The sequence below is a fragment of the Tursiops truncatus genome, chromosome 5, assembly GCF_011762595.2.
Source record: "Tursiops truncatus isolate mTurTru1 chromosome 5, mTurTru1.mat.Y, whole genome shotgun sequence".
NCBI classification, from domain to species: Eukaryota; Metazoa; Chordata; class Mammalia; order Artiodactyla; family Delphinidae; genus Tursiops; species Tursiops truncatus.
This window is the reverse complement of record NC_047038.1, coordinates 37,374,594-37,402,407: the sequence shown is the minus strand read 5'-3', so window position 1 is coordinate 37,402,407 and position 27,814 is coordinate 37,374,594. Positions and strand designations below refer to the sequence as shown.

General features: G+C 53.1%; 1 protein-coding gene across 2 annotated transcripts in view; it reads left to right on the top strand.

Annotated features, from left to right (window-relative positions):
• The first annotated feature begins 15,448 nt into the window (after window positions 1-15,448).
• The window catches only part of NSG1 (neuronal vesicle trafficking associated 1), a 32,306-nt gene continuing 19,940 nt past the window's right edge, over window positions 15,449-27,814 (top strand). The window contains exons 1-3 of one of the 2 annotated variants that reach the window (XM_033856843.2): window positions 15,449-15,607; window positions 15,979-16,133; window positions 19,756-19,872. In XM_033856843.2, the coding sequence (XP_033712734.1) occupies window positions 16,005-16,133; window positions 19,756-19,872 (246 nt within the window). In that variant the 5' untranslated portion in view covers window positions 15,449-15,607; window positions 15,979-16,004. The remainder of the gene's footprint in view (window positions 15,608-15,978; window positions 16,134-19,755; window positions 19,873-27,814) is intronic. The other variant, XM_033856842.2, reaches the window with a different exon arrangement.

Genomic DNA, 27,814 nt, shown 5'->3' with positions numbered 1-27,814 from the left:
TCCTATTTTCTGTATAACTGCAGTTATCCAACTCTTAGAAACATAAAAGCTTACATTATTTCTACCAAACTATAACTACCAATACTCTTTCAAAGCCTAGGATATTGGTTTCCCAATATTGGCTTCCCTAACAAAGTACCACAGAGTCGGGGCCTTAGACGACAGAAGTGTATTTTCTCACAGTTCTGGAGGGAACTCCACTTCCCCATCATAGGATTTGCTTTGCTGATGAAATGTGACTAGAGTGACATGTGCCCCTCCTGAGGAGGAACTTTAAGGCCCATCACGTGGTCTGGGCAGCTCTCTTTTCTCTCTGCTCCTAGATCAGCAGGTCCCTGACAAGTACAGGCGACTAAACAAATTCTCCTCTAGAGCCTCCAGAAAGAACCAGCTCCACTAACCCGGTGAAGTTGATTTCAGACTTCTGATTTCCAAAACCGTAAGAGAGTAAGTTTGTGTTGTTTTAAGCCAATGAGTTCATGGTAACTTGTTACAGCAACTAAAGGAAACTAATACAGCTGGGATTAGGTTTGACTGTGACAGAAAATCCCACTTAACAGTGGCTCAAAGAAAAGAGCTGGGTACAGAGTCTGGAGGCAAGTGGCCCAGGGCTGGGGGCAGGCTCAGCGTGAGGTCCTCGGGATCCCAGTTCCTTCCAGTTCTCAGCTACATCAACCTGGCCGGGACTCTTATCCTACATTCCAGGACGGTGATTTCCACATAACAGGCAGCAGGAGGGAGGAGGGAACAAAGGCAACAGAGGCAAGGAGCAGGCAGCGACTCTCCCTTACGGAAGGTTACTAGGAGCTGCCACACAACACTTCTACCTTTTTTTCTCTTGCCAGAACTTACATACGGGGCCATACCTCACTGCAAGGGAGGTAAGACAATGGTGTTTTTACTCTGAACAGACATGTGCCTGGAGGGAACTTTTTTTACAACAGAAGAAGGGGAGAAAGGGTGTTGGGAATGGTCCACATCTGTTATGCTGAACCTGACTGACCCTGTGAGTCAGGAATCTACTCGCTTCAAGGAACAGAAATCCTGCCCTAACAGAGCTTCAGCAAATTAGGCTTTGCTTTTCTTGGACAAGGAGTGCTTGGTTGCTGGCACAGTGTAGCCATTACAAAGATGACCACACTTTGAGGGTTGCTTTCCATCCTCAGACTTGGAGCCTCATGGACAGAAAAAGGCTGCTGTGCCTCCAGACATCATTTTTACATTTAAGGCAGGAAGAAGGATGAAGAGTACTGCTAACACGTGTGTCCCTCTTCAGCAGAAAAACAAAAGTTTTCCCACAGACACTCCTGGAAGACTGTGTATAGCGCTCATTGGTCAGGACTGAGCCTCATGGCATCTCTAGCTTCAAGGGAGTGTGGAAAACCAAGCATTTTGCTTTCCAGCCTCTCCATTACACAGCACATTAAAAGCATGGATACAGGAGTTCCTATACCAATAGTTATTATCACAGTAGTTCACAGAGATTTGTATGTGCTCAAAGATGTTCATTACAGTGTTACTTATCACTGTGAAAAATCATAAACATCCTGCATGTTCAACATGTATTGTTTGGGTCCCAATTAATAAGCTGATCATTCAGTGTCTGGCCCCAGCACCTGTGTTACTTTATCTGGAAAAGAGAAGAAAATATGATTTACCTTTTAGGATTATGATGAAGACCAAGGATAAGATAGAGCTTGTCTGGCACATAGCTGGTGCTCAGTCAACGGTAACGTATCTTAACCTCCAGCCCTCCCACTACTTGCCCCATCTTTTACCAACCAAAAAAAAAGGAGAAACAACCAGTGTCAATGTGTTCGAGGCATCTTGTTAGAAACGTTTCCAGTTGGTTTAGCTTTTAGGTCTCAGGAGAGTGAAACTACATACATCCTCTCTCTAAACTCTGGAGGGAGAGGTACCCATCTGGCAGGGTGGGGGTGGCGCTAGTTTTGAGGCAAGCTGTACTTGGTTGGAATCTATGTTAGCTGACCAGGCTCTACCGGCCTGCGGGGGTGACCTTCAGCCCCTCCTCTGTATCATGGGGAATAGCGCTGACCTCCCAGGCTGTTGTGAGGTTTCACAAGAAAAGTGCCCCAGGTACAGTGTCTGCGATCTAGTAAACCCCAAACCAGTGCCGGTCCCCTGCTCCCGGCATCAGATGTTGGAGGAAGCACGCTGTTCCCAGGCCCCGGGGCATCCTGACATTAGCAGTGAGAACACTGTACCATGTTAAGGGGTTCCGTTCCAGTCGAAGTCTCCCTGGCCTGGGCCATCCAGGGCTCCTGGCTAAAAGGTGACCTAATTATTAATGAAAGCTCCAGTGTTGAAAGGTAAGACATAATCCACCCCTGAATGGATTCAGAAGGAGCAGATAATGGGACAGTAAAGTTAATCTTGTAGAAAAACACAATTAGCTGTATCATTTATACATATCATCTCCTTCCTCACAGATTAAAGCGGGGAGCAGCATAGCCTGAGCTGTTCACAGCCTCGCCTCCCCTTTCACATGGATGGATGCATCTTCTGCTGGGAAAAATGTTTTCATTTCACATTCCAGGGGCCTTGTTAGAGGTTTCAAAGCAATCTTCAAGAGGACCCAGAGAACAAAATCAACGTCGTGGCCCTCCATCTCCCACACCCTGTCTCTTGCCTGTTTCAAGTCACTTCGATGTGATCGAAGCTCCATTGATGGAGAATGTATCCCGCAAGGGGCCCATGCCAGGCAAGGGGGTTCCGAACAGATGAGCCCCCGATTCTGCCCTCTCAGGGCTCACAGGAGACGCAAACCCACCCCGAGCTCCCTGCCCCAGCCATGCGACCCTGAGCAGGTACTTCAGCTCGACGAGCCTCGGTTTCCTTACAGGTGCCTCCCTCCTCTCATGGCCCGGGGAGGATCAGATGGACATCCGCAGAGCCCCCACCCAGGCCTGGCCCACAGCAGCCTCAGCGACCAGAAGCCGGAGTGGCTGCCATGGTAGGGAGTGTTATTTACTGAGCGCACGCTATGTGCCGGGCACTGTTAGCTGCAGAAACCTGAGGGCATCGTATTAGACTGTCACGATGCCCCTCATGCTTCAGGGGAGGGAACAGGGGCTCCGAGAGGGGAAATGACTTACAGCTGGAAAGTGACCAAATCTAGGTTTGAGCCCCAGCGCATCTGGCTTCGAAGCCCAAGCTATTTTCTGAAACAGTACTCTATGATGAGTAATGAGGTTGAGCTTCACTGTGAGCTGAAGTCTGTCCCCCGCGTTTCGTATGTTGGAGTCCTAACCCCCAGCTCCTCAGCATTGCCTGCATTTGGAGAAGAAGCCTTTAAGGAGGTGATTAAGGTGAAACGGATAACCAGGGTGGGCCCTGATCCAATCTGACCGGGGTCCGTATAAGGAGAGGAGATTAGGACACAGACACACAGAGGGACGACCCTGTGAAGACACAGGGAGAAGGTGGGCGTCCACAAGCCAAGGAGAGCGGCCTCAGGAGAAATCATCTGCACCCACAACTTGATCCCGACTTCAGCTTCCAGGATGAGAACATAGTATCTGTGGTTTAAGCCCCCCAGGCCGTGGTGCTTTGTTGTTTTGTTGTTTTTTTTTTTTTTTCCGGTACGCGGGCCTCTCACTGCTGTGGCCTCTCCCGCTGCAGAGCACAGGCTCCGGACACGCAGGCTCAGCGGCCATGGCTCACGGGCCCAGCCGCTCCGCGGCATGTGGGATCCTCCCGGACCGGGGCACGAACCCGTGTCCCCTGCATCGGCAGGCGGACTCTCAAGCACTGCCCCACCTAGGAAGCCCCTGTTTTGTTTTTTTAACATCTTTATTGGAGTATAATTGCTTTACAGTGGTGTGCTTTATAACAAAGTGAATCAGCTATACATATACCTACGTCTCCATATCTGTGGTGCTTTGTTGTGTTGCTGAGGGGAACTGAGGAGGTGAGTTTCAACCTAGGGAGGGGGTGAGGTCTAAGAGGATCTGCACATCGGGCGGGCAGGTCTTGAAGTTCATTGGGAGGGACCTGCAAAGGTAGGGCTGCTTCTGGTCCCAAATCCCAGTGTCTTTCTCAGTCCATCTTGCCCTTAGGCACAGCCTGACTTCCTCGGGAGCTTTTCTTCTCTCAACCCCGCTCCATCCCACCCTTTGGAACTACCCAACCAGGAGACAGAGAGGCTCCCTAACAGGCCCTCAGTCTCTTCTCATGGGTGAGCAAGACACACACAAAAAACACACATGCACACAGACATACACATGCACACACACAAACACATGCATACGCACACATGAACACCCATGCACGCACACACGCGCAATTCACACACAGATGCACACACACACACACATATATACACAGAGGGGCTCCTGCACACACAATACCCACGCACACACAACCACCGTGTCACGAGCCCGCTGACACAATGGTAGAGTGGGTGACTCCTTGGGCTTGAGTCTCAGCCCTGCCACGCCTTGAACAGGTCTCGGTTCCCCATCTGCAAAAGGCCTCTAACCACAGTACCTACACATACGTTCACTGCAAATACGGTATTTAAATAAGTCGATGTATGTAAAGTCTTGATACAGTGCCTGTCGTGTAAATGCTATAAAAGAGTTAGCAATTAAGATCGTTATGCCTCAGAATCATTCTGTCCCCACCCGAACTGCCAATGCACCAACCATTTTGTGACCCGATCTCACCACCCCTGCTTTTTGTGATATAATTCACATACCATAAAGCTCACCATTTTACAGCATACAATTCACTGGTTTTCAGAATATCCACAGAGTGCTGCAACTATTACCACTCTCTAATTCTGGAATATTCTTATCATGGCAAAAAAGTAACCCTATTCTGTTAGCAGTCACCTTCCGTTTCCTCTCTCCTGCTCCCCCATCCCCCAACAACCACTAATCTATTTTCTATCTGTGTGAATTTGCCTATTCTGCACATTCCATACCAATCATACAATATGCGGTCTTTTGTGACCGATTTCTTTCACTCCGCATAATGTATTCAAAGTTTATCCATGGTGTAGCACGCATCAGTATTTTATTCCTTTTTTTTTTTTTTTTTGGCCATGCCACCCGGCTTGTGGGATCTTAGTTCCCTGACCAGGGGTTGAACCCTGGCCCTCAGCAGTGAAAGCCTGAAGTCCTAAACACTGGACTGCCAAGGAATTCCCAGTGCGTCGTTCCTTTTAATGAGTAATTGTCCATTGTATGGAGAGACCTCATTTTGTTTAGCCTTTCATCAGTTGAGCCCACTCTTCAGCTTTTATGATTCATGTTGGAATGAACATTTGTGTACTCATTTTTGTGTGAACATGTGTTGGGTGCATTCCTAGGAGTGGAATTGCTGGACCCTACGTTCATTCTACGTTTGACTTTCGGAGGAACCGCCATGCTGTTTTCCACGGTAGCTGGATCCTTTTACATTCCCATCAACAGTGCAGGAGGGTTCCAATTTCTTCACATCCTTGTAGACACTAATTATTGTCTCTTGTTGTTGTTATAGCCATCCCCCAACCATCTCTGTGTCTCTCCCTCCTCTCCTTCTCCATGACCTCGTGCCCATTCCTCCTTCACCTTCTGCGTGGTCCATGGTACCACTGAGGTTTCTAATTTCAGGGCCGACTGCCTCAGGATCGCATTTTCCCAGGTGCCCCATGATGAACCTCTGCGTTTGCCCAAGTACCTGCAAAGGCTTCTGAGCTGCCCGTCACCCGGCAAACATGTTGGAAAGTGCTCACTCCCTTGTCTGTCCCTCAGTTTCCCCAACTGTAAAATGAGGTATTGGATTAGATTAGCGTCTCAAACTCAAGTGCCTACAGGGGCCAAGCAGGCAAGGTAGCACAGGTGTAAGGCGGATGGGGGCATGGTGGGGGGGGTGGGCAGCCATTATCCCTATGCAGCTGATTTTTGCCACATAGGAATACCTCTATTCTTAGATCCCCCAGTTTTTCAAAAGAAGGCAGGAAATCTGGACGTTTTGTGCAATCTCCTGGTTTTTCAATATTTCCAATGCAAGCAATTTGTTTTAAAGTGCAAACGAGCAAAACCTATCTGTGTATCTAACCTAGCCCAGCCTGCAGAATTCCAGTTTGCAAACCTGGAAGCAATGATTCTGAAACCTGTGTGTGCATGGGAATCACCTGCAGGGCTTGTTAAACCAGAGTCTCTGATCCAGCAGGTCAGTGTAGAGCCTGAGAATGTGCACGTCTAACCAGTTCCCAGGCAAGACTGCTGCCGCTGGTCTGGGAGCCCCACCTTGAGAATCACAGCCCTGGACTAACTCCAAGTTGCATCCCAGCTCTGAAATGCAGGTTCGTGATTCTAGACCCCAGAGTGTGGGCTCTCCTCTCGAGGCGAGGAAGCACCACGTCGTGGACGGGGCTCTGGACAGGAGTTAGCAGGCTCCTGTGATGACCACCCAGCTAAGATGGCAGCGTGGAGCAGGTACACTCCGCTCTACCAAGCTTTAATCGTGGAAATTCATGCTTGTGAAATGCTCTGTAAACACTAAAGGGCTATTTAAAGAAACGCATATGATGTCAAAATATGCACTGGTTTAAGATTTTAAAAATGTAAAAACATTAAGGAAGTTATTTGGGCTGAAGAGTTTCTGTGTTAGTTTCCCAGGGCTGTTGTAACAAATGACCAAAAACTGGGGGGTGGGCTTAAAACAAGAGAAACGCACTCTCTCCCGGTTCTGGAGGCCAGAAGTTCAAAATCAAGGTGTCAGCAGGGCGTGCTCCCTCTGAAGGCGCCAGGGGAGGATCTGCTGCATGCCTCTCTCCTAGTTTCCAGGGGCTAGTGGCAATCCTCAGCGTTGTAGCTTGAAGCTACATCTCTCTGCGCCGTGGCCTCTGTCATTATCTGGCCTTTTCTTCTGTATGTCGCTCTGTGTCCCCTCCTCTTCTTGTAAGGACACTGGTCATTGGATTTAGGGCCCATCCTATATCCAGGGTGATTTCGTCCCAAGCCTCAACCAATTATATCTGCAAAGACCCCATTTCCAAGAAAGGTCACATTCTGAGGTTCCCGGTGGACATGAATTTTTAGGGAACACCGTTCAACCCACGGCAGCCCCCTTTCTCCTTTTTCTGATTTAGTCTAATAAATTTGGTGATTTGGATATTTTGCTCACAGCAAGTTGGAAAGAGGTAATGGGGTGACTGGTGAGGATGGTTACCAGCAGCCCCCTGAGGGGATGGAGACCACAGAGACGTCAATGAATAAGCACTAACGAAGCCCCTGGAGCCTGGGGACACTCAGTGTGGGAGGGTCCCTGGCAATGTGCTTCCTGTTCAGCTCCTGCAGAAAGCTGACCCCATTCTTCAAGAAAGGGTAAGATTCTTTTCAACATCCTTTGTTTTGGAAGACAGGGCAACATACCTTGCACCACGTTAGAATAACTGTGGTCCAAAATGAGGAAAATTTCAATCTTCGGGAAAACCCACCCCCATTCCCCTGCTGGACCAGAGACATAGGGGAGCCTGCCCGACAGAGAAAAGGTTATAAATTATGGATGTAAGAAAAAAAATCATGCCACGGCCAGGAGTCCTAGCTCAGCTCAGGGCCTGTGGATCAGCCATGTGCTAATTTCTCTGGGCTGCAACTAACCAAATCCCAGCCCCAGCCTCAGGAAAGGATACATTCCGGATAGAACAGCCCCTTTAGGTCATAGCTGAGCTGCCTGCAATGCAGTTGAGCCTTGTGCTGTGTAGTCTCCAGCACACTCCTGGGATGCTGTGAATCTTAGACACTCTCCCAGGGACCCTGGCTCCACAGAGCGTGGAATGTATTGCACTCATCCATCTGTGGGCTTTTTAAAAATTCAATAATTAATTCCACCATACGGTGCTATTACTGTTATTAGGATTTGGCCTTTCTCTGGTTCTTTACTTTGGCAAAGGGCTTTTATAATCATTTACCAGCTAAATAATTTAACACGTGTTATTGTTACAGGCTGGAAACCTGGTTCTTAGCTGGTGCTGGGTGATATGAAAATGCTTCTGAACTGAGCAGGGTAAAAGCTGGATGGAATTAGATGGCCCTGGTAATTTATTCCCCAGGTCATGTGCAGTACCTTGCTAGACCTCAACATGCTCTCCGTAATTTGGGTTCTGATTCATACTGGGCCATTCTTTTTTTTTGGCTGCGTTGGGTCTTCGTTGCTGTGCGCGGGCTTTCTCTGGTTGCAGTGAGCGGGTGTCGTTGCGGTGTGCGGGCTTCTCACTGCGGTGGCTTCTCTTGTTGCGGAGCATGGGCTCTAGGCTCGCGGGCTTCAGTAGTTGTAGCACGCAGGCTCAGTAGTTGTGGCGCACGGGCTTAGTTGCTCCGTGGCAGGTGGGATCTTCCTGGACCAGGGTTCGAACCCGTGTCCCCTGCATTGGCAGGCAGATTCTTAACCACTGCGCCACCAGGGAAGCCCCATCCTGGGCCATTCTTGTCATGGGAGAGTGAACCAAATGGGGGTGGGTGTGGCTTTGAAGCTGGAGGGGAATTAAGTTATGGTTCTAGCCCAACCCCCTCATTTTATGTAAGGGGAAACTGAGGCCCAGGTGGGTTGGTGCTTTGCCTAAGGCCACGTTGCTAGTATGACTCCAACGGGTGGCATAAACTCAGGACCAGAGTTTAGGGTATTCAGATTTAGGGTATTCCCCCTGCCCCGTTTCTGGTCCTAAGTGGAACTTGGAGGAAGGGAGGGAGGGGGAAGCAGAGGCAGCTGGGTTCTCCCATCAGAGGGCAAGAGCATCTGGCCGGGGCTTGGAGCAGAGGGAGGGAGCTGCAGTGTTGATCGGGAATCTACACTTTCACTAGGTTCTTGATATGTCCTGATGTTCTTCTACCTACATGCCTTCTGAGCATTGTCTTAAGGGGCACATCTCATCTCAGCCTCAGTGGTGTCCTCTGAGAGATGGATTAATAGGACCACACAGTGGTTAGAGGGGATTGATAGTCAGTGCCTAGAGAGCCCTTATCAGCATTCACTGCCCATTAGCTATTGTTGGTACAGTCTTTCTACCTATTATTATGGTTCCTTTATCTGTAAAATGGGCATAACAATGCCTGCCCCCTACCACTTCGGAATTTTTGTGAAGCTAAAAAGAGAAAGAAAATGGCAGAGAAAGTATTTCATTCTCCTCCTCGTCTAGTTCTTCACCCAGGAGGGGGGGCAGGGCAGGGGGTAGGGGTCTTCCTGGAGGCTCCAGAGAGTGTCCAGGCAGGAGCAAAAAATGCTCTCCCTCGGCATTTGTATCGGTCAAGATGCCAAGAGGAGGGCTTCTCTGGTGGCGCAGTGGTTGAGAGTCCGCCTGCCAATGCAGGGGACGCGGGTTCATGCCCCGGTCTGGGAAGATCCCACATGCCGCGGAGCGGCTGGGCCCGTGAGCCATGGCCGCTGAGCCTGCACGTCCGGAGCCTGTGCTCCGCAACGGGAGAGGCCACAACAGTGAGAGGCCCGCGTACCGCAAAAAAAAAAAAAAAAAGGTGCCAAGAGGTAGCAGGTGGCCCACTAAAATGGGATCCTTTGAGGAGGGATGTGACCAGGGGCCCAGAAGATATGGTGCTGTAGCCGGAGTGAGCGCTGGGTGAGCTGTAACTATTCCTGGGTCAGCAGGGAGGCAGGCAGAGGGGCCTGGGCTCCTCCTGAGTGACCTTCTTCAAGGGATACTTCAGGGATGTGGTCCACCTTCTTCAGGGCCAGCCTGAGGGGGCTGGAACGCAGGACGCTATTGGCCAGAGGGCACTGAAGTAAGCCATGGTCTCTGCAGGCCCAGACAGAGAGTGGGGCAGCAGGAGCGGGTCTGCAGGGGGCCCAGCACGGCACCGTTGGCGCCCCCAGCGCAGAAGGGGTGCCTGGGAGGCGAAGTGCGAGGGGTGGGAGCTCACCTGGTCTGTGAGTTCACCGCCATGGCTCCCTTGGGGGCTGACCCGCCGAAAGCCCCAGGGACAGGTTCTACACTGTACTCCCTCCCTGGATGTAAAATGTAAAACGAGGGTGTGGAACTAGAGGATTATTCAACCTCTGGAAAACCCTTGATCCCAAGATGCGTGGTCATTTGATCTGCATTTCCTCCCCAGGCAGGACGGTGGAGATGTATCTTCTGAACTTGAACCCTCCTCCCCCCCCCGCCCCCCCACCCCCGCCAAATAAAGGGAAACTATTGGATGTTCTCCTTGGAACCGCACAGCACATGCTGCTCCCCTGCCCTCAGCCTCTTCTGTTGGGGTAGAGGGAGGTGGTGTCACTCCTCCCTCCCCCTCCCTCCTTGCTGACATGGAAAACCTTGGGGTCAAGAAATATTCTTTTAGGTTCCTTCCGCCGGACAGTGACGTTCCTTGTCCTGAATATTTTTCTACTCTACCGTCCTTGATTTTAGGGCTGGACAGGTTTGAACGTTTGAAAGCAGCCTGCGTTGTGCAAACCATAGGAATTTGGAGCTCCAGCATCTTGGAGACGATTACCCAACCAAAAAATTCAACTTCTGCTGACTTTACGTGCACCAATCGCCCAGAATGGCAATGCTCTGACCACAAATCCAAAAATGGGACTCCAATGGGAAGGACTTTAAAAATCATCTTTTCTTATATCCCAAATCTTGGAGCTCAGAAAAGGAAACCTTTGTGATCACTCCCGTCATTTTGTAGACGAGAAAACTGAGGTCCCGAGAGAGCCACTCCCCAGAGCCCTGTGTCTTTCTTGCTCACAACCCCTGACCCCCACAACCCCGCCAAGGTCAAGGGCCTCACAGCCAAAGCGAGGTTGATCTTAGAAACATTTGGGGAAAATTAGGAACTGCTGATTGGTTCATTAAGACTCCACAGGCAGCAACAAACAACCCACCCCCCAACTCCCCCCCGCAAGACTCCTAAAACCCCCAATACACATACAGTTCTGTTTAAAAATGTAAGAGCTCACCAAATGACTTGGAGCCCCATAATCCTGTTTATTTAGTTTCTACAAGTACAAAGAAAGGGATAAAAATATCGCTCATTCATTTCTTAACCATTTACTGAGTCCCTAATGTGCGCAGAGGGTTAGGGACTACAAAGGTAACTGAAACACTAAAATCATAGAAATCACTGTATTTATGATTTTGTCTACACATCATACATTTTAAAATAAGGTTTGGCATTTTCCAGAAATGAGCATTTGCAGCAGGGTTAAACCTAGGAAGAATGTCTCAGTGATGCTATGGGCCACCTTGCCTTCAGCTTGAATTAGACCGTGAATTTTCTCACTACACACTTGAACTTGGCTTTACAAACCTGACATTTCAATGTCTGAATCTACTGTGAATGTAAGATGAGTGGATGCCTACTCCATTTAACGTACGGTTCCTGTGTACTCGCTGTGCACCAGGCCCTGTTCTAGGCACGGGGGATGGAGAAAGGAAAAATATTTATTTTGCCAGAATTTGCTCCTGTGCTGGGGATCAGGCTGGTTATGGGGAAGCCTGCCGGGTGAGCCCAGAGCCTGGCCCGCCTCTGCCCGGCACTGTGTGGCCTGGGACTAGGAATTTACTTCCCTGAGCTACAAAGAAGCTCCTCGGGACCTGGGGAGGATCTCCTTAGTCACTCTGAGCACTAACCCTACACTCGTGACATGCCTCTACCACCTCCTCCTGGCCTCAACATCACTACCAAGAAGACACTGCAGGGTACCTAATTAGAGGTCGAAGCCATCATAAGAGGCAAAGCAGGCACTGTGTTTTGTTTTTAGTATCATAGTAGCTCATTTGAGTCTCACAACACTGTGATGGAGGTATTATTATTATTCCTTCCATTTTATAGATGGGGGAACTGAGGCACAGAGAAGTTAAGCAACTTGTCCAAAGTCACACAGCTAGAAGCGGGAGAGAGGATTGGAAATCAGACTGTGTCACACTACCTCCTGCCGTGGCAGCCTGGGCTCTGACCAGTGGGACAAAGAAGGTCGCCGAGAGCCTAGGAAGTGGAAATGACAGGGTCTTGAGTGTTGGGGAGCAGCAGTTGGCTGCCCTGCCCGGTGGAAGGTGGACGGGGCAGCGGTTACTGCACTCATCTGCGCAGTGATGGATCTGTCCCTAGAAAGGGATCATAACCCTAGAAATGTCCTTTAAAGAGTCATCTAGAAAAACCAAATCCATGTCAAAAATCCTGTGAATCTCTAGGAGTTACAGATTGCTGGTGCTAGGATGAAACTGGGGTCTGAGGGAAGAGCATAGTGTATTTCACACAGATTTCACTCTGTGGACACTGTAAAAACACCTTAAACCAGTTTGTCCCACAACACAGCTTCACTGGTCCCCAGTTCTGTGACTGTGGCCTCTTCAACCTCATCTCTAGCCAAGACCCTACCCTGCCTCTCCCAGAACCATCTACAACCCTGAGTTCCCCAAATCACTGCACCCTTGCAGGTTTGACGCTTGTGGTGAGCTCAGTGGTGGCCCCCCCCCCCAGAGACGTCCCAATCTAACCCTCGGAATCTGTGAATATTGTCTTATAGGGCAAATGATGTGATTACAGATTTTTTTCTTAAACATTTTTTATTTCTTTAATGTATATATATATTTATTTATTTTTGGCTGCGTTGGGTCTTCGTTGCTGCACGCAGGCTTTCTCTAGTTGTGGTGAGCTGGGGGCTACTCTTCGTTGTGGTGCGCAGGCTTCTCATTGCGGTGGCTTCTCTTGTTGTGGAGCACGGGCTCTACGTACGCGGGCTTCAGTAGTTGTGGCACAAGGGCTCAGTAGTTGTGGCTCGTGGGCTCTAGAGCGCAGGCTCAGTAGTTGTGGCGCATGGGCTTAGTTGCTCCGCGGCATGGGGGATCTTACCAGACCAGGGCTCGAACCTGTGTCCCCTGCATTGGCAAGCGGATTCTTAACCAGTGTGCCACCAGGGAAGCCCCGTGATTACAGATTTTGAGAGAACATTATCCTGGGTCATCCCAGTGGCCCCAAAATCCAATGACAAATGCCCTTATAGGAGACACAGAGGAGAGGAGGGGGCAGGGCGATCACGGAGGCAGAGACTGGAGGGATGCGGCCACAAGCCTAGCAAAGCCTGGCGCCACCGGAAGCTGGCAGAGGCAGGAACGGATTCTCCCCTGCAGTCTCTGTAGGGAGTGTGGCCTGGCTGACCCCTTGATCTCGGACTCTGGCCTCCAGAGCTGTGAGATGATACATTTGTGGTTTTAAGCCTTCCAGTTTGGGGTAATTTGTTACAGCAGGCCTGGGAAACTGACATCTGCCTACACATGCATCCCCACCTGGGAGACCTTCCGCCCACTCTGCTCTCCCTCGGGCCCCCCTGGAGGATTTCATACTTTGCCCACAGCCTCCTGCCTTCTCCCCCTGGCAGTGGACGAGGTCACTCCCACTGGTGGGCCCTCTGCTCCTTCGGAAGGCTTGCCATTTCTTTTCCCTTGTCCATCAGCTGCTGATGGGCGCAGCGTGTCTTGTGAATTGCATTGTCCACATGTGTGCCCTTCACAGGGTCTGGTGCGGCCTGGGCACCCACAAAAATACCACACAGAATGAAGCTGCAGAGTCCCAGTGACCGGCACCAGTCAAAACCCAGGACAGCGTGAAAAAGCAACTGGCGACTGTCCCCTGCTGTCTCTGGGACAACCATGGGCCATCCTTGTCTCTGTCCTCCTCAGCTGACAGAGCCTTTGAGGGGGAGAGGGGTCCACACAGGGCCCAGGAGGCCCACCCTGCAGCTCCCCGTGTAGGATTCTGACTGCAGTGTTTGTGTGTGTGCGTGTTGGGGCCGAAGATGGGGACAAAGCTATTCCCTCGGTGAATGCAGCCCACAAGGTTTCTTGCGATCTGTAAGCTCTTAGTCTGGCCAGGGACACACCTAAACCAGCACCTGAGCAGATTCTAGCTGCTCTTCCTCAACTGCTGCAGGAAGTAACGAAGCGTCAGGGAGGAGGCCCCCTCTGGTCCCCTGTAAGAACCTGGACCACACACAGATGCCTTATCGCTGTACCAGTCCTGCGTTCAAAGGGCCTTTGCCAGAAGGATGCTGAGGCCAGGCACCAAGGTGCCTGCGTCTGGGACACCAGCCCTTCCTGGGCTGGCCAGGGGTAGTGAGTGTGCGCCAAGAGCCTGGGTCCTGCCAGGCTGCCCTGTGGTCAAAGGCTCATGTGGACCCTGCTGAGGACTTGGGCCCAGTTAAGAGAAATCCAGGCACCTCATCTGCTTGTGCCCTCCCGGGGATTTTGAAATCAAGGTGCCCATGGCCAGGTTCCTAGACTGACCTGGTGGCTCAAGGCTCAGCAGGCAGTGAGAGGATAGTGTTCCTGTTCTCCAGCTACATGGAGAGGAGGTTCTGCCGGGGTGCTTCTCTCATGGTTCTCAGGCGGCAGATGGAAAACGCTGGGTCTCAGGCCATCAGCCACGCAAAACAGAATCAGGCAAAGGGTGTCAGAGTAAGACTTTGGGGGACACCTACTCTGTGTCCTAGCAGGGCCCCAGCAGGACACAGGGGCCTGGGAGGTGCCCTTTTTCCAGCAGCAGCCTTCCTCCCGCACCTAGTCTTCTTCCCCGAAACCCCTTCTCATCCGGGGAGTCCTAGGCTAGGGCTGGTTGGAAGTCTATAAAATGGGGCCCTAATCTGGGAAGCTGCGACAGTGGCTCCGATGGGGGGAGAGAGGGCCAAAGGATCGGGTTAGAAATCCCCTTCTTCGTTCCAGGACGCCCCTTCTCTGAGCCCTGGATGATTGAGGCTGCGGCTGCCGGGAGCGGACCCCAGCTTTACCTTCTGACCAGACCAGAGAAACGCTACAACGCGTCACGCGAAGCGCTCTCTTTGCCCTGGATACCTTCCCTCCCGCTACCCTGGGCGTCCCCCCACATCCGGACACCGTCCCCAGCTCTGGAGAGCGCTCCCTCCACATCCTGTACCACCAAAAAACTCCCCCCTCCATTCCCATCCGAGCCTCCTTTCACCAGGGACACGCCCTCTTTTTGTCGGCCTCTCCACAAACCAGCCACGCACTAACCAGACCACGCTCTCGTCCCTGCCACCGCCCACAGCCTCCTGGAAGCCTCCCCCGCAGGACCCTTCCCTATCCTTCAGGACTCCCAGATCGGCTCGGCTGTAAGGGGGGCACTTTTTCCCCCAGTTTGGGGGATCGCTCCATCCCTAGGATCCCCCGCCCCTCTCTCGCTTCGAATCGCCTTGCGCCCCAGCCGCCGCCTCGGGGTTGCGCAGCCCGCACCTCTCTTTCTCCCCATCCCCGGCTTCCAGCCCTGTGGCGCCCTCCGAGCCTCCCATCCGGGGCGCGATCACATCCCCCTTATCTCCCCCCACCAGCCGAGGTCCCGGCGACCGCGGGGTCCACGGGGAGCGCCCCCCTGCGCCTGCCCCGCGCTTCTTTGTGCGGCCGGCGCGCGCGCGCTGCGTCAAGGCTGCCGCCGCCGCCACACGCACGCACTCACAGCGCGCAGTTAACCCCCGGGAGCGGCAGGAAGGGAGGTGGCGAGCGGGGGGAGGGAGCCCAATCGCGCGGTGCCCCCGCCCCGGCCCCGCGCGGCGCCGCCTCTGCCATTGCTGTGAGCGGGAGCGGGCGACGCGGAGGCTCGGAGTGCGGTCGGAGTCCAGACCTGCCGGAGCCGGGCGTGGGGTGAGTGCTGGCCGGCAGGCGGGGCCGCGGGGCGCCCGGGTTGGACCCTTCCGCCGGGGAGCCGGGTACAGGGCCGCGCATTTCCCCAGGTGGGAGGGACAGGGGTCCCTGGGCAGGTCACCGGCGAGGCGTCGCCAGGACCGGGGACGCGTCTAGACCCGCGGGCAGGGGCGGCGTCCCTGAGCTTGGCGCTTTTGCCCAGCGGGTGAGTCCATAAATACACAGCACCCACCCCCCAGCCCTCGGGCCGCGACCTCTGCGTCCTCACGACCCCTCCTCGGAGACGAGGCGGGGGCCGGAGAGCTCGCCGACGCCCGGGACAGCGGGTGGGTCTTGCTCGCGGTGACTCCCGCCCGGCCCTCGCTCCGCAGGCGGCAGCCTCGGGTCTCCCGGAACCATGGTGAAGTTGGGGAACAATTTCGCGGAGAAGGGCACCAAGCAGCCGCTGCTGGAGGATGGCTTCGACACCATCCCCCTGATGACGCCCCTTGATGTCAATCAACTGCAGTTCCCGCCCCCGGATAAGGTGAGAGGCCCCCGGTACCCAGGACCGCCGGGTGCGCACCCCCAAATCTCGGGTGGCGGCCGCAACAAAAGAAACGCGCCGCGTGCGCTGGGGACGCGAACTGGGGGCGGGCTCGGGCGGGGTGGAGGACGCCCCTCGGAGGACCACGTACCCGCGCGGGATTCTGGATCGGGTGATCTGGCCCCCCCCCCCCCCCCGCCCCGCCTTAGATGACAGCTTCTTCCTGACAATGGAACGCGGACGGGGTAGGGTCCCTCCTTGATTTTCGTGGGACTCTTGTCCGAGAGAGGCCCCTCGCCCCTCCACCTACAACCCAGCCCCGGGGTACCAGGAGCTCTGGTTCTGGGGTGAGCCCAGGAGTGGTGCGGCTGCCCCTCGTGCCTTCCCGGATGATGCAGTTTCAGCCCGATTTGCCCCTTTGGGGTGGAGAGGCCCCTCTCCTTGGCCAGATGGGCCCTCCCTAGGGGCTGAATCCCCCTCCTTACCCTCTGCGCCCACCCCTCCCACATCGGCGGTAGATGCGGCAGGGTGCGCGCTCCTGCACCGCCTCCTTCCTCTCTTTGTTCCTTTTGTGAAATCTCCAAACGAGCACTCGTGCTCCTCAGTATTAGGGTAACTGGGGACAGCCATTCATCATTCTCTCCTTAAAGCGGGAGTTTTTTCTTTTTGTTGAATTTAAGGAATCCCCTCTTTCTTGAATACCGCCTGCCATCAAGTAGTCTGTGTCCATTAAGAGCAATTTTTTCAAGAGTTAACATTAAAAACGCTTAAAACTCTAGACAGTTATATTGTAAAACTCCAACCTAAAATTATCCGCACACATCCATTCTGACCCCCTTGCAGCTTTTCAGAATCATCCCAGCCACGAGGAAGCGCACTCTGTTCCCCCAGGTGTGCTGGCGTTAATTGTTTCATTTAATGCCTGGCAGGGAGGTTCTGACTCAGGGCTTGTTGTTTATTTGGGGCATGTTGGTGATTACTGGCCGTGGGGCAGGGGTGGGGATGAGAGACTATCCTTGCCATGGGTCCTTCCTTTCGTTATTCCCACGGTGGGCCTTTTGATAGCCTTACTCAGTTCCCCAAAGTGGTTTTGATTCCCCCAACTCTGTTGTCTGTGTTTGGGTAGGAGAGCGGGGGGCGGGGGCCAGAGCGATGCTGGAACAGGTGTTTTATTTCAAGAAAAGAGGATCAGCTGGTCACACCTGTGTACCTGGGTCAGGCATCGATGGTCTAAAAGAAGCTTTGTGGGAGGGGCAGGGCTGCCTGAGGACTCGGCTTCCGCCTCCCCCTTCCCTGTCTAGGTGTCAGACTTGCCCAGTTAGCCCAGCCTGGCGCCACCGTGCCCGCCTTCCCCTCCTGCCTCAGCCTGTGCCAGGGACACGGCATCCCCAGGAAGCACCTCTGTCAGGTGATCGCCTCCACTCAGCCTCCTCTTTGGTCCTCAGTCTGTTCCATTCCGGAACCGTCTGGCACATAGTTGGCTTATACCAGGGAGGAGGTTTCAGGCAGGTATGAAATTTTGGCCAGACAATCAGGCCATCAAGGGTAACCTAAGCAGCTCTGAAGGTGATGAGTCTCCCGTCCCTGAGATGCTCCAGACATGGGCATTCTAGCAGGGAGTGATGGTTGCGCCAGGTTTCTGAGGTCACAGATGAGGAAACCGAGTCTCCAGGCGTTTATAGGACGTGCGCAAGGTCACTTGGCTGAAGGCTGCCATCCTCCAGGATGCGGAAGCCCTGGCGGGGCCCCTTGCTCTGCCCTGCTTGGAGCCAGACCGCACTCTCACGACACATCTCTTAACCCGAACAGCGGCAACATGTTGCTCCCAGCTAGGGTTCAGGGAGGTGATGTCACCTGTCCCAGGGGACGCGTGTCCGAGGGCTGGTAACACAGTTCAGGTTGTAAATAGAATGTGTGCTGAGCACAAGGTTCTGAGGTGCAACAGTGCCGGTAGTCGCAGAGCTGGGAGCAGCCTCAGGGCCAGTCTCAGCTGACGCGTTGGAATGCTTGTTACTCACCAGGCACTTGTCCGCATGCTTCATGGCTTTCAGTTACTTTAACACACTGGCGTTAGGAGGTAACTACCACTGTTACCCCATTTTACAGGTGTGGAAATGGAGACACAGAGAGTTTAAGGAACTTGCCCGAAGTCACCTAGCTTGTTAGTGGCAGAGGCAGATGGAATCCGGGCTGATGGGATCCTGACCGGGTCCCCACTGGGCTCAGGGTCCCGTGGATTCCCTCCTCCTCACAGTAGCCCTACCAGATAGGCCTTGCACCCATGTCACAGGCCGGGAAACCGAGGTTCCAGGTAGCCAAGGGTGTGCTCAGGGTCCCACAGCTACTCAGGTACAGTTGGGGTTCGAGGATGGCAGGGTGAGGCCCAGGTGCTGCCCTAGAGATGGGTGCCCCCAGGGTGGGCACTCAGGCTGTCGCACTGAGCGCAGGGAGAGCTGCATGTAACAGAAGGGAGGAGGGAGGCAAGAGTGTGCTTTAAAGGGGTGTGGCCCTTAGAGCACTTTACAGTGTCGCATGGCGTGGGCCACTTTCTTCCTGAGGCTGCATCTGGTGTCACGGCTCAGTCTGGGAGCGCCCACAGTGTCCTGAGTGCTTGTTCTGCGCTGGGTCCCACCACCACGGAGGGCAGTGTGTCCCCACGCTGTGGTTCACCCAGTGAAGGGCGTTGTCACTTGGGTGAGGAAGAGGGTGGGGGGCTGTCTCTCTCCAGTCCAACTTCCTGGCTTCTGCTCTAGGGGGTGGGCATTTGAGGACTAGACACACATAGCCCCCGGACACTGCTCCCGGACCCCTCGCCTCCACGTCCAATGGGGACAGAGAAGGAAACAGCCCTGGCAACGGGCTGTGATGGGGGCAGTGATGGTGCGGAGAGGCTGTGAGCATCCGAGGGTGGAGGCTCGAGGGGTGGGTTAGGGTGCAGCTGACGCTGGGCGTTGGGTGTCGGGAAAGGGTTTGCCTGGGGCAGAGGCAGAGCAGATTTCGTGGTTGGCAAAACATCTCCCGCTTCACAGTAGAGAGTGGAGGGGGGACAGAGCAGGGAGACCCTTTAAGGGCTGTTGCCAAGACAAGGGAGAGAGGAAGGTGGGGGGTAGCGACAGACTCCCCAAGGTCGATTTGCTTGAAGGCTGGCTGCCTGCTCCTTCCTGGTGCTGGAGGGCAATAGTGCCCTTGAATCTTCTTGTTTTACCCGTGGCGGCATGTGAAGACCAGTGAAAAAATCAGCGCATCCTTCCCACCACCTGGGCCAGTGAAGCTCTGGGCAGTGAAGGGAGCACCAAATTAGGAGTCAGGAGCTCTGCTCACTACTCTCAGCCCTGCCACCTACTAGCTACGTGGCCTTGACCAATGTACTTAACTTCCCTGCCCCTCCGTTATCATTTTTCCCTCCTGGGGCTGCTATCAGGATTATTAATGGTAATGTGCTGAAGGTCTCGGCACAGAGGAGATTTCTAATAAGTGGTGGCTGTTCTCATTCTTTCTGTGAAATACTTCCTGGTGAAATGGTGACTCTGAACGAGGGTTTCCCCACCTGTCCTTTTTGGACAGATGTGTCCGAATGTATCTGGCTGTACTACTGACTGTTTGCTTCTGTTTCCTGGACAAGGTGGTGGTGAAAACTAAGACTGAATATGAACCTGACCGCAAGAAAGGCAAAACACGTCCTCCCAAGATAGCTGAGTTCACCGTCAGCATCACCGAGGGTGTTACCGAGAGGTTCAAGGTGAGTGGCCCTGGAAGCGGATGAGATGCTGCTTTTGCCCCCAGGAGGGGTCCACTGAGCTGCAGAGATGACCTGTGGAGTGATGGGAACAGGACGAGACACAGATATGGGCTGACCCCAGATGTGCAAAATTGACCTTGTGGTTTTTAAAATTTCTTCTTTCTTTCCTTTATCTTCCAAAATGATCAATATTACTTAGTTGTAATAACGGGGAAGACCCATCCCTAAACTTTCTTTTAGGCAAAGGTTATAAACATACGACAGATCACTTACCAAACATTAAAATCCCTTCAGTTCCGGGAGGAGGGCAGACAATAACAAAAGGGCAACCCATCGCACTTACTTGGTGCCAGGACCCGATCTGAGCCTTGGCATATGCAGGCTCAGCTAAGCATCCCTCCCCAGGAGGTCAGGACTATCCATGTAGCCCATTTTGCAGATGGGGAAGTTGAGGCACAGGGTGGTCATAGCTCTGTGTGGCAGGACCGGGAGTCAGAGGTGGCCCACTGCAGAGCCCTTGTGTTCACACTCCATCTGACAGGATGTGGAGGGGGGGGCCTGGCTGGCCCTGTACATGGGTTGCTGGAAGTGCTCACTTTGGGGAGGGAAACCTTTCTCTGGACTGTTCTTCAGGGAAGAACAGCTGCTGAAAGGGGCGGGATTGCAGCCAGGCCTGGGGACAGAGCCTTCTCGCCTGAGTCTGAGTGGCCTCTGAGGATGGAAGCAGCTGTGTTGGTTGAGGAACAAGTTAGGATGTTGATCTTCTGGAAACTTGTTCTTTGGGAAACAGATGGCAAAATGGGGGCCCTCACCTGGATTCGGAAGGGTGACGTGGGCGACATGAGTAGGTCACCCAGGCCTCGAAGGGTGGCCGTGGCTGGCTCCCTGCTTGCCACCCACGTGGATGTGTGAGCCGCGTCTCTATGCTGGGTGCATGGGCACCTGCCCACCTCCGTGCCCTGCAGTTTCCAAAGCCCCTTTGCACACTGCATCCTGTTCGATCTCCATGACGCACCTGTGAACTGGTTAAGGGATGAAAGTGAAGCCCAAGGAGTGAGGTGGCCTTGTGGGGTGACTGGGGATGCCAGGGCATAATGTGACTTTCAATCCTTCCCATCACTCCGTGCTGCCTCCCCGGCCTGGAGGAAAACCATACAGGGGCCGGCCAAGCCAGCGGGTGCCGTCAGAGTCGTTGTCTTTTGTGTCTGTGGGGTGTTTACTTGTGATAGCTCATCTCATCCTCCCAGCAACCCTCCCCGAGAAGCAGGTACTATTAGTATAACCCATTCTATAGATGGGGAAGTTGAGGCGCAGAGAGAGAGGCCTGCCTCTGTGGTTTCTGTTGGTGGCCTCAGGAGGGTGTATAGGTTGAGATGCTCTTCCGGCGGCTCCTGGCTTGGTAATTCATCCGTGTTGTGAGGTTCACGGGGTCAGGTTGGACTGACCTAAGGTCAGTATCTCTCTCCCGCTCTGGCCAGCTGCGTGGCGTGTGCCTCATCTGCTGCCACGTGCGTGACCTGCCCTGTCCACGCCCGGGGATCGACCCCCGGCTGAGGCAGAGGTGACCTCAGTTTTAAGGGCATGATAGCCATCATCCCGATGGCAGACGCCATCTGGATATCTGAGCGTGTCTGGGTTTGTCATTGCTGATTGGAACTCCGCCTCTCCTGGCCCCGGCATTTTGTGTGTCCACAAAGCGGCTTGAACTGCTATCCTTCGTCTGTTGCTTGCATGCCAGGCTCCGTCCCCACCTCTGGGGTCCTTTGTTGGTGCTTTTCATGAACGCTCACCTCATGCAGGTCCCCATGTCCCTTGTGCAAGGCGTGGGTGATGCACGTGGGCCATCAGGGCTCTCGGCAGCCACAGCTGGGCCTTTGTGTGGTTCCCTGGCTCCAGTTGCCCGGAACCTGAGGACCCAGAAGATCCGTGCCTGCCCCAGTGGATCAGGCTGTGGTGGCAGAAGACCTGCCTTCTCTGCTCCCACCTCCTGGGATGTCTGAGAATGTCTAAGAAGGTGGTATATGCAGTTGGTGCTCAGGGGATTATTGCAGTGCAGTGGCCGTCTCCCCAGTTCTGTACATAAACCAGGCACGTCTGTACGTTTAGATCTGTGGCCTGCCTGTGGTTCACAGCCACCCGGAAGGGGGCGTCATTGCCTCTTTTGCAGATGAGGCTGTTGAGTCCCAGGTGGTCACCGGGGGCTGCTGGGGTACTCCCCATGACTCTACCTCTAAGGCCAGCACCCTTCCTCACATCTCCTGCCATACACACCTCCCTATGGGCCCCAACTTCCAAGTCCCAGACCCCGTTCCCCTTCCGTCACCTTCCAGTGCCAGCTCAGATATCACCTCTGCCGTGAAGCCTCCTGGGATTAACCTCATTCTCCTGGTGTTTCCACCCCCCTTTGTAACGAGGCAGTAACAGCATCTAACAGTAGCGGAGTGCTCCCATGAGCCAGACTCTGGGTCAACCTCGTTACGCTTATGATCTCATTTTATACTCAGAAACCTCATGAGGCAGGCACCATTATTATCTCCATTTTACAACTGAGGGAAAACCAAGGCAGAGATCTTGAACCCAAGCAGCCTGCTCTTGGCTGTAACACCTGAGGTCCACGTGGCTTCTGGAGGACACATTTGCATGGGATGCTTTCAGCCCCAGGCAACCTATTGCGCTGCTGGATTGTTCTGCTTCTAAGAAGCCTTTTCCTTTGTTGATTCAAAGCGAGAGAGAGGCATGGACATATATACACTACCAAACGTAAGGTAGATAGCTAGTGGGAAGCAGCCCCGTAGCACAGGGAGATCAGCTCGGTGCTTTGTGACCGCCTGGAGGGGTGGGATAGGGAGGGTGGGAGGGAGGGAGATGCAAGAGGGAAGAGATATGGGAACATATGTATATGTATAACTGATTCACTTTGTTATACAGCAGAAACTAACACACCATTGTAAAGCAATTATACCCCAATAAAGATGTTAAAAAAAAAAAAAAACACTTCCCAGTGACTGCTGCCCTGTGGCCTCGATCCGAACACAAGTCGCCCTCCTTCCCAGCAGCCTTCGGATATGGGGGGGCCCACGTACCCCGAGTCCTCCCCCGTGTAAGCATCATTTTTCTGCCTTCCTTTCCTTTTATGTCACGGTGACCAGACCCCTTTCCCTGGCTCACGCTTCTCTCTGGGTGTGAGGCCTGTCACCTGGTGTCCCTGTGAGTGGGATGAGTGTCCAGTGGGGTGGCCCTGGTAAGCAAGGGCCCCCTGACCTGAGTCGGTGACCTGGGGGAGAGACAGAGCATATCGCCCCCTGAGCCACCGTCAGGCAGAGTGCAGGTGCGGGGCTCTGGGTGCAGACAGAACTTTCCAGCCCCTCTGTGTCGGGCAAGAGAGGAGCTCCCTGATGCCTCCCCTCTGGTGCTGGACACATGTGCAGTGACAACTCCATAAGTCAGGGGATGACTGACTGGGCTGTTGGCCCCCAGTGATGGGGACTTGGTGAGATTTCCAGGGACCCTCGCTTGTTGGGTAAGTTTGATGGCAGCTCCTGAGGGAGCCCTCTCTGGGCCATGAGTGGGTGTGAGCCCTTTACAGGTGATCACACATTCAGCAGGTGACCTGCCCAGGGTCCCACAGTCAGCGCGAGGGGACCTGGCCAGCTTGACCCAGAGGCCTGTGGGCCTGAGTCGCTCAGCTGAATGGCCCGCATCCTGCACACCTCCTGCCTTTGCTCCAGAGCCCTGCTGAACAGGAAGCTGGTTTACCGGGCTGCCTGCGTGCCGGCCTTGGGGTCTGTGCGCGGGAGGTGGCCTCCAGGTGTGGTCTGGGGCCACCTGTGTTGGAATCACCGGAGGTTCGATTTCAACAGAGAGACCCTGGCCCCTGGGGACGTGCATTGTGACAAGCTCTCCAGATGATCCTGCTGAGTTCGTGACCCTTTATGGGTGGGCTGCGTTCCAGCACCAGGACTGGGCAGGCTCAGGAGGGCTGGTGCCTTTTGGAAATGCTAAGAGTGCTGGCCTTTCTGGAATGTTCTCTCGGCCTTTTACTGCCCAGTTGTGTTTCTGCCATCTCTGAATGCACGCACACAGCGAGGCGTGCTTCCCTGGTGGGAGACGTCAGCTGGCTGAGGGCTGGGGGCTGTCTCCTGGAAAACTGGGATGTGTGTGGGCAACGGAGAGGAGGACCTCTACCCCTGCCCCCGCCTCCCACTTGAGGGTCAGTCACAGCTGTGGCTGGAACAGAGCATCTTCCTCATCCTGCTGGTGGTAGGGCAGCTTCCACGTGGCTCCCCAGCCCAGCTGTCTCCTCGTTCTTTTCGGCTCCGTGTGTGAATCGCAGAAATGAAATCGTGTCTTTCAGTGTTGAAGCAACACGTAAATAACGTGCCCCCCTTTTGTCTGCGATGTGTGTAGTTCAGGAGCGAGGTGCCCCTGCTCTGCCCCTCATCTTTGTATACCTGCGGATGGCATCCTCGAGATGAGATGTCCTTTTGGATGTTGCTTTATGATTAGCACCCGGGGATTAATCTGTTGGCTGCGAGGTTGCTAGGCTGGTTGCTAGGTAACCGCTGGCTGGGGAGAGGGTTTTCTGAGGCTCTGCCACACAGGGACTGCTGGATGAGTCACCCAGAGGTGGCCCAGAGTCTAGGCTTCCCGAAAAGGTGAGTGTCAACGAGGAAAGCAGTTGTTGAATTACCTCGCGGTGTGTCTATGCCGAGAATAAACACGGGCCCGAGATGTTTCTCAAATTAACTAAACCTAAACAGTGTTTTAATTGCACAGTCCCCCTCACCCATGCAGAGCGGCGTGTCGCAGTGCTGCTGAGGCTGCTTCTTCACACTCGGAGGATGGAGGGGCCATACTTAGGCAGATTAAAGGAAGGTTTATGCTTGTGACTGCCGTGATGGAGGGCTGCTGACGCCTCCGACATCTACACGCCGTCTCGTTGTGAGTTCAGGGTTTGGGCGAACAAGACGCACCCCCTCCCCTGGTTCCATGTTGCCCTCGGGGCTTTCAGAGATTCCAAGGTCGGCATTACACAGTTGGTGCAGGGCTGGGAGAATGTCCTGGAAGGAGAGACCAGGTTTGTTTGAATAGTGTCCATGTGCTGCATTGGGGGTCCCTTTGCCTTCTGTCAACAAATGAATCTGTGGGTGGTTCGTATCTTTTCTCACATCCTTAATGACCTTGAGCTTCCTAGGTGTCCATCTGTTTTCCACCCTCTCCAATAATCCCCTGGTGTGTTTCAAGATGCATTTGTTAAATATTTATGAACGGCGGCACCGTTGCCTTGGCACTCAGCAGTGGGCGTGGTCTTTGCAAGGTGGCACTGGGGATCCTAGAAATGCATCTCAACACTGTCACCTTCAGCAGGGCGTCATGCAGGGTTCAGCTGCCCCGTTTTGCGGTTTCCTGGCCCAGCTAGAGTGGGAGCTTCATCTGGAATGGAATAATTAAGTGGGTTGAGTCATCTGGGGGGTGTGTCTGTATGTTCATTTTGTGTGGGTTACCGAAAATACTTAGTGCTGTAAATGCTTGGAGCTGTCAGGATTCATCTTATTTTTCCAAGATTTTTTTTTTTTTTAACTGCATTACTCAGCAGAAAAGCACATTTTTTTTTTTCCCCTCTCCCTCCTGAGGGTGGGAGGGCAGAGAGAGCAGAGTAAGGATGACCCAGCCGCCATCGACCCAACGCTGCCTGCCTGGGCTCTTAGTAACAGTCTTGAAGGTTGATCTTACTGTCCTAATTTTGGAGGTGGGGAATTAAGGTCAGAGAGGAACCGGCCCAAGGTCAGCCAGCTAATTGGGGATAGCAGTAGGATTCGGCCCCACGTCCATCTGACACCGAGCCCGCCAGGCTCTGCTTTCCATACCCACAGCTGCATGGGGCCTGCGGGGTGACTCTCCCCTGCTGCAGATGCCCTAGTTCCCATCCCAGCTGGGCAGTGACCCCCGGGAGGCTCCCCGGCAGGAGAGGAGATCCCAGGCCAGAAAGAGCAGATGGGAACACAGCAAATTCAAGTGCCCATCGAGCTCCTCACCTATGAAACAGGGTGACTGCTAATTCCCGACTCATGGTGAATATTTGGAGAACAGGTATAAGGGCCAGGGCCTTGTAAGTCGAGTGGCCGTGTAATTCATGGCCCAGAGCAGGACATTTTGGAGGGTGATGGTGGACCCTGTGCATTTGGGATGCCGGAGCAGTAACTGTCAGCCAGGACTGTCCCAAGCATCTCGGGCACATGGTCCCATCCTTATAAACTCCTTATAAAGTTCACCCCGAGGCCCATATCCTATTTGCTGTCCATTCCTGGCTGTTCTTTCCAGAAAACACCCCTTGACCCCTCTTGCCTCTGGGGCAGGGCTGCTCTGGCTTGGGCTCACCATCTCTTCCGGACCCCTGCCACAGGCCGGCCTCCTGCCTCTGGCCCTTTTTTTTTTGGTAGTAAAATATACATAATATAAAAGTTACCATTTTAAAGTGTTCAGTGCCATTTACTACATGCGTGGTGTTGCCCAACCATCACCATTATCTATTTTCAGAACATTTTCAATCACCCCCAGAGGAGACCCCATACCCATTGGCAGTCACTCCCCATTTCCCCCTGCCCTTAGCCCTAAGCAACCACTAATCTCTTTTCTGTCTCTGTGGATTTCCCTATTCTGGACACTGCATGTAAGTGGAATCATACAATATTCGGTCCTGTATGACTGCTTCTTTCACTTAGGATGATGTTTTCAAGGTTCATCCAGGTTGCCGCATGTATCACTGCATTATTCCTGTTTATGGCTGAGGAATGTTCCATTGAACGGGTAAGACTACATTTTGTGTATCCATTCATCCATTGATGGACATTTGCATTGTTTCTACCTTTCGGTTAAGTGTGAATAGTGCTGGAGGGAACATTCATGTACAGGTTTCTCTGTGACCACCTGTTTTGAGTTCTCTCGGGTATGTAACCGGGAATGGAATTGCTGGTTCGTGTGGTGGTTTTATGTTTAACATACTGAGGAACTGCCGTTTTCCACAGCAGCTGCACCATTTTATATTCCCACCAGCAGTGTACAAGGTTTTCACTTTTTCCATATCCTCACCAACACTTGTTACTTGTTTATTTTTTTATTATAGCCATTCTAGTGGGGGTGAAGTGTATCTCATTGTGGCTTTGATTTGCATTTCTTTTTTTTTTTTTTTTTTGCGGTATGCGGGCCTCTCACTGTTGTGGCCTCTCCCGTTGCGGAGCACAGGCTCCGGACGCGCAGGCTCTGCGGCCATGGCTCACTAGCCCAGCCGCTCCGCGGCATGTGGGATCTTCCCGGACCGGGGCACGAACCCGTGTCCCCTGCATCGGCAGGCGGACTCTCAACCACTGCGCCACCAGGGAAGCCCTGATTTGCATTTCTTAACGGCTAATGATGTTGAGCGTCTTTTCCTGTGTTGGCCATTTGTTTATCTTCTTTGGAGCGATGTCTATTCAAGTCCTTTCACATTTTAAATTGGGTTGTTTGTCTTCCTGTTGTTGAGTTGTAGGAGTTCCTTATATGCTCTGGATACTAGATCCTTATCAGATGTATCATTTGCAGATATTTTCTACCATTTTGTGGGTTGTCTTTTCACTTTCTTGCTAGTGTTCATTAATGCACAAAATTTTAAAATTTGGGTGAAGTACAGTTTATTTTTGTTGCTTGTGTTTTTGGTGTCACATCTAAGACACCGTTGCCAAATCCAAGGTCATGAAGATTTACCTCTATGTTTTCTTCTAAGAGTTTTATGGCTTTTAGCTTTAATATTTAGGCCTTTATTCCATTTTGAGTTAATTTTTGTATATGGTGTGAGGTCAGGGTCCGACTTGATTCTTTGGTGTGCAGATATCTAGTTGTTCCAACACCATTTATCGAAGAGACCATTCTTGCCCCATTGAATGGTCTTGGTGCACTTAGCGAAAAA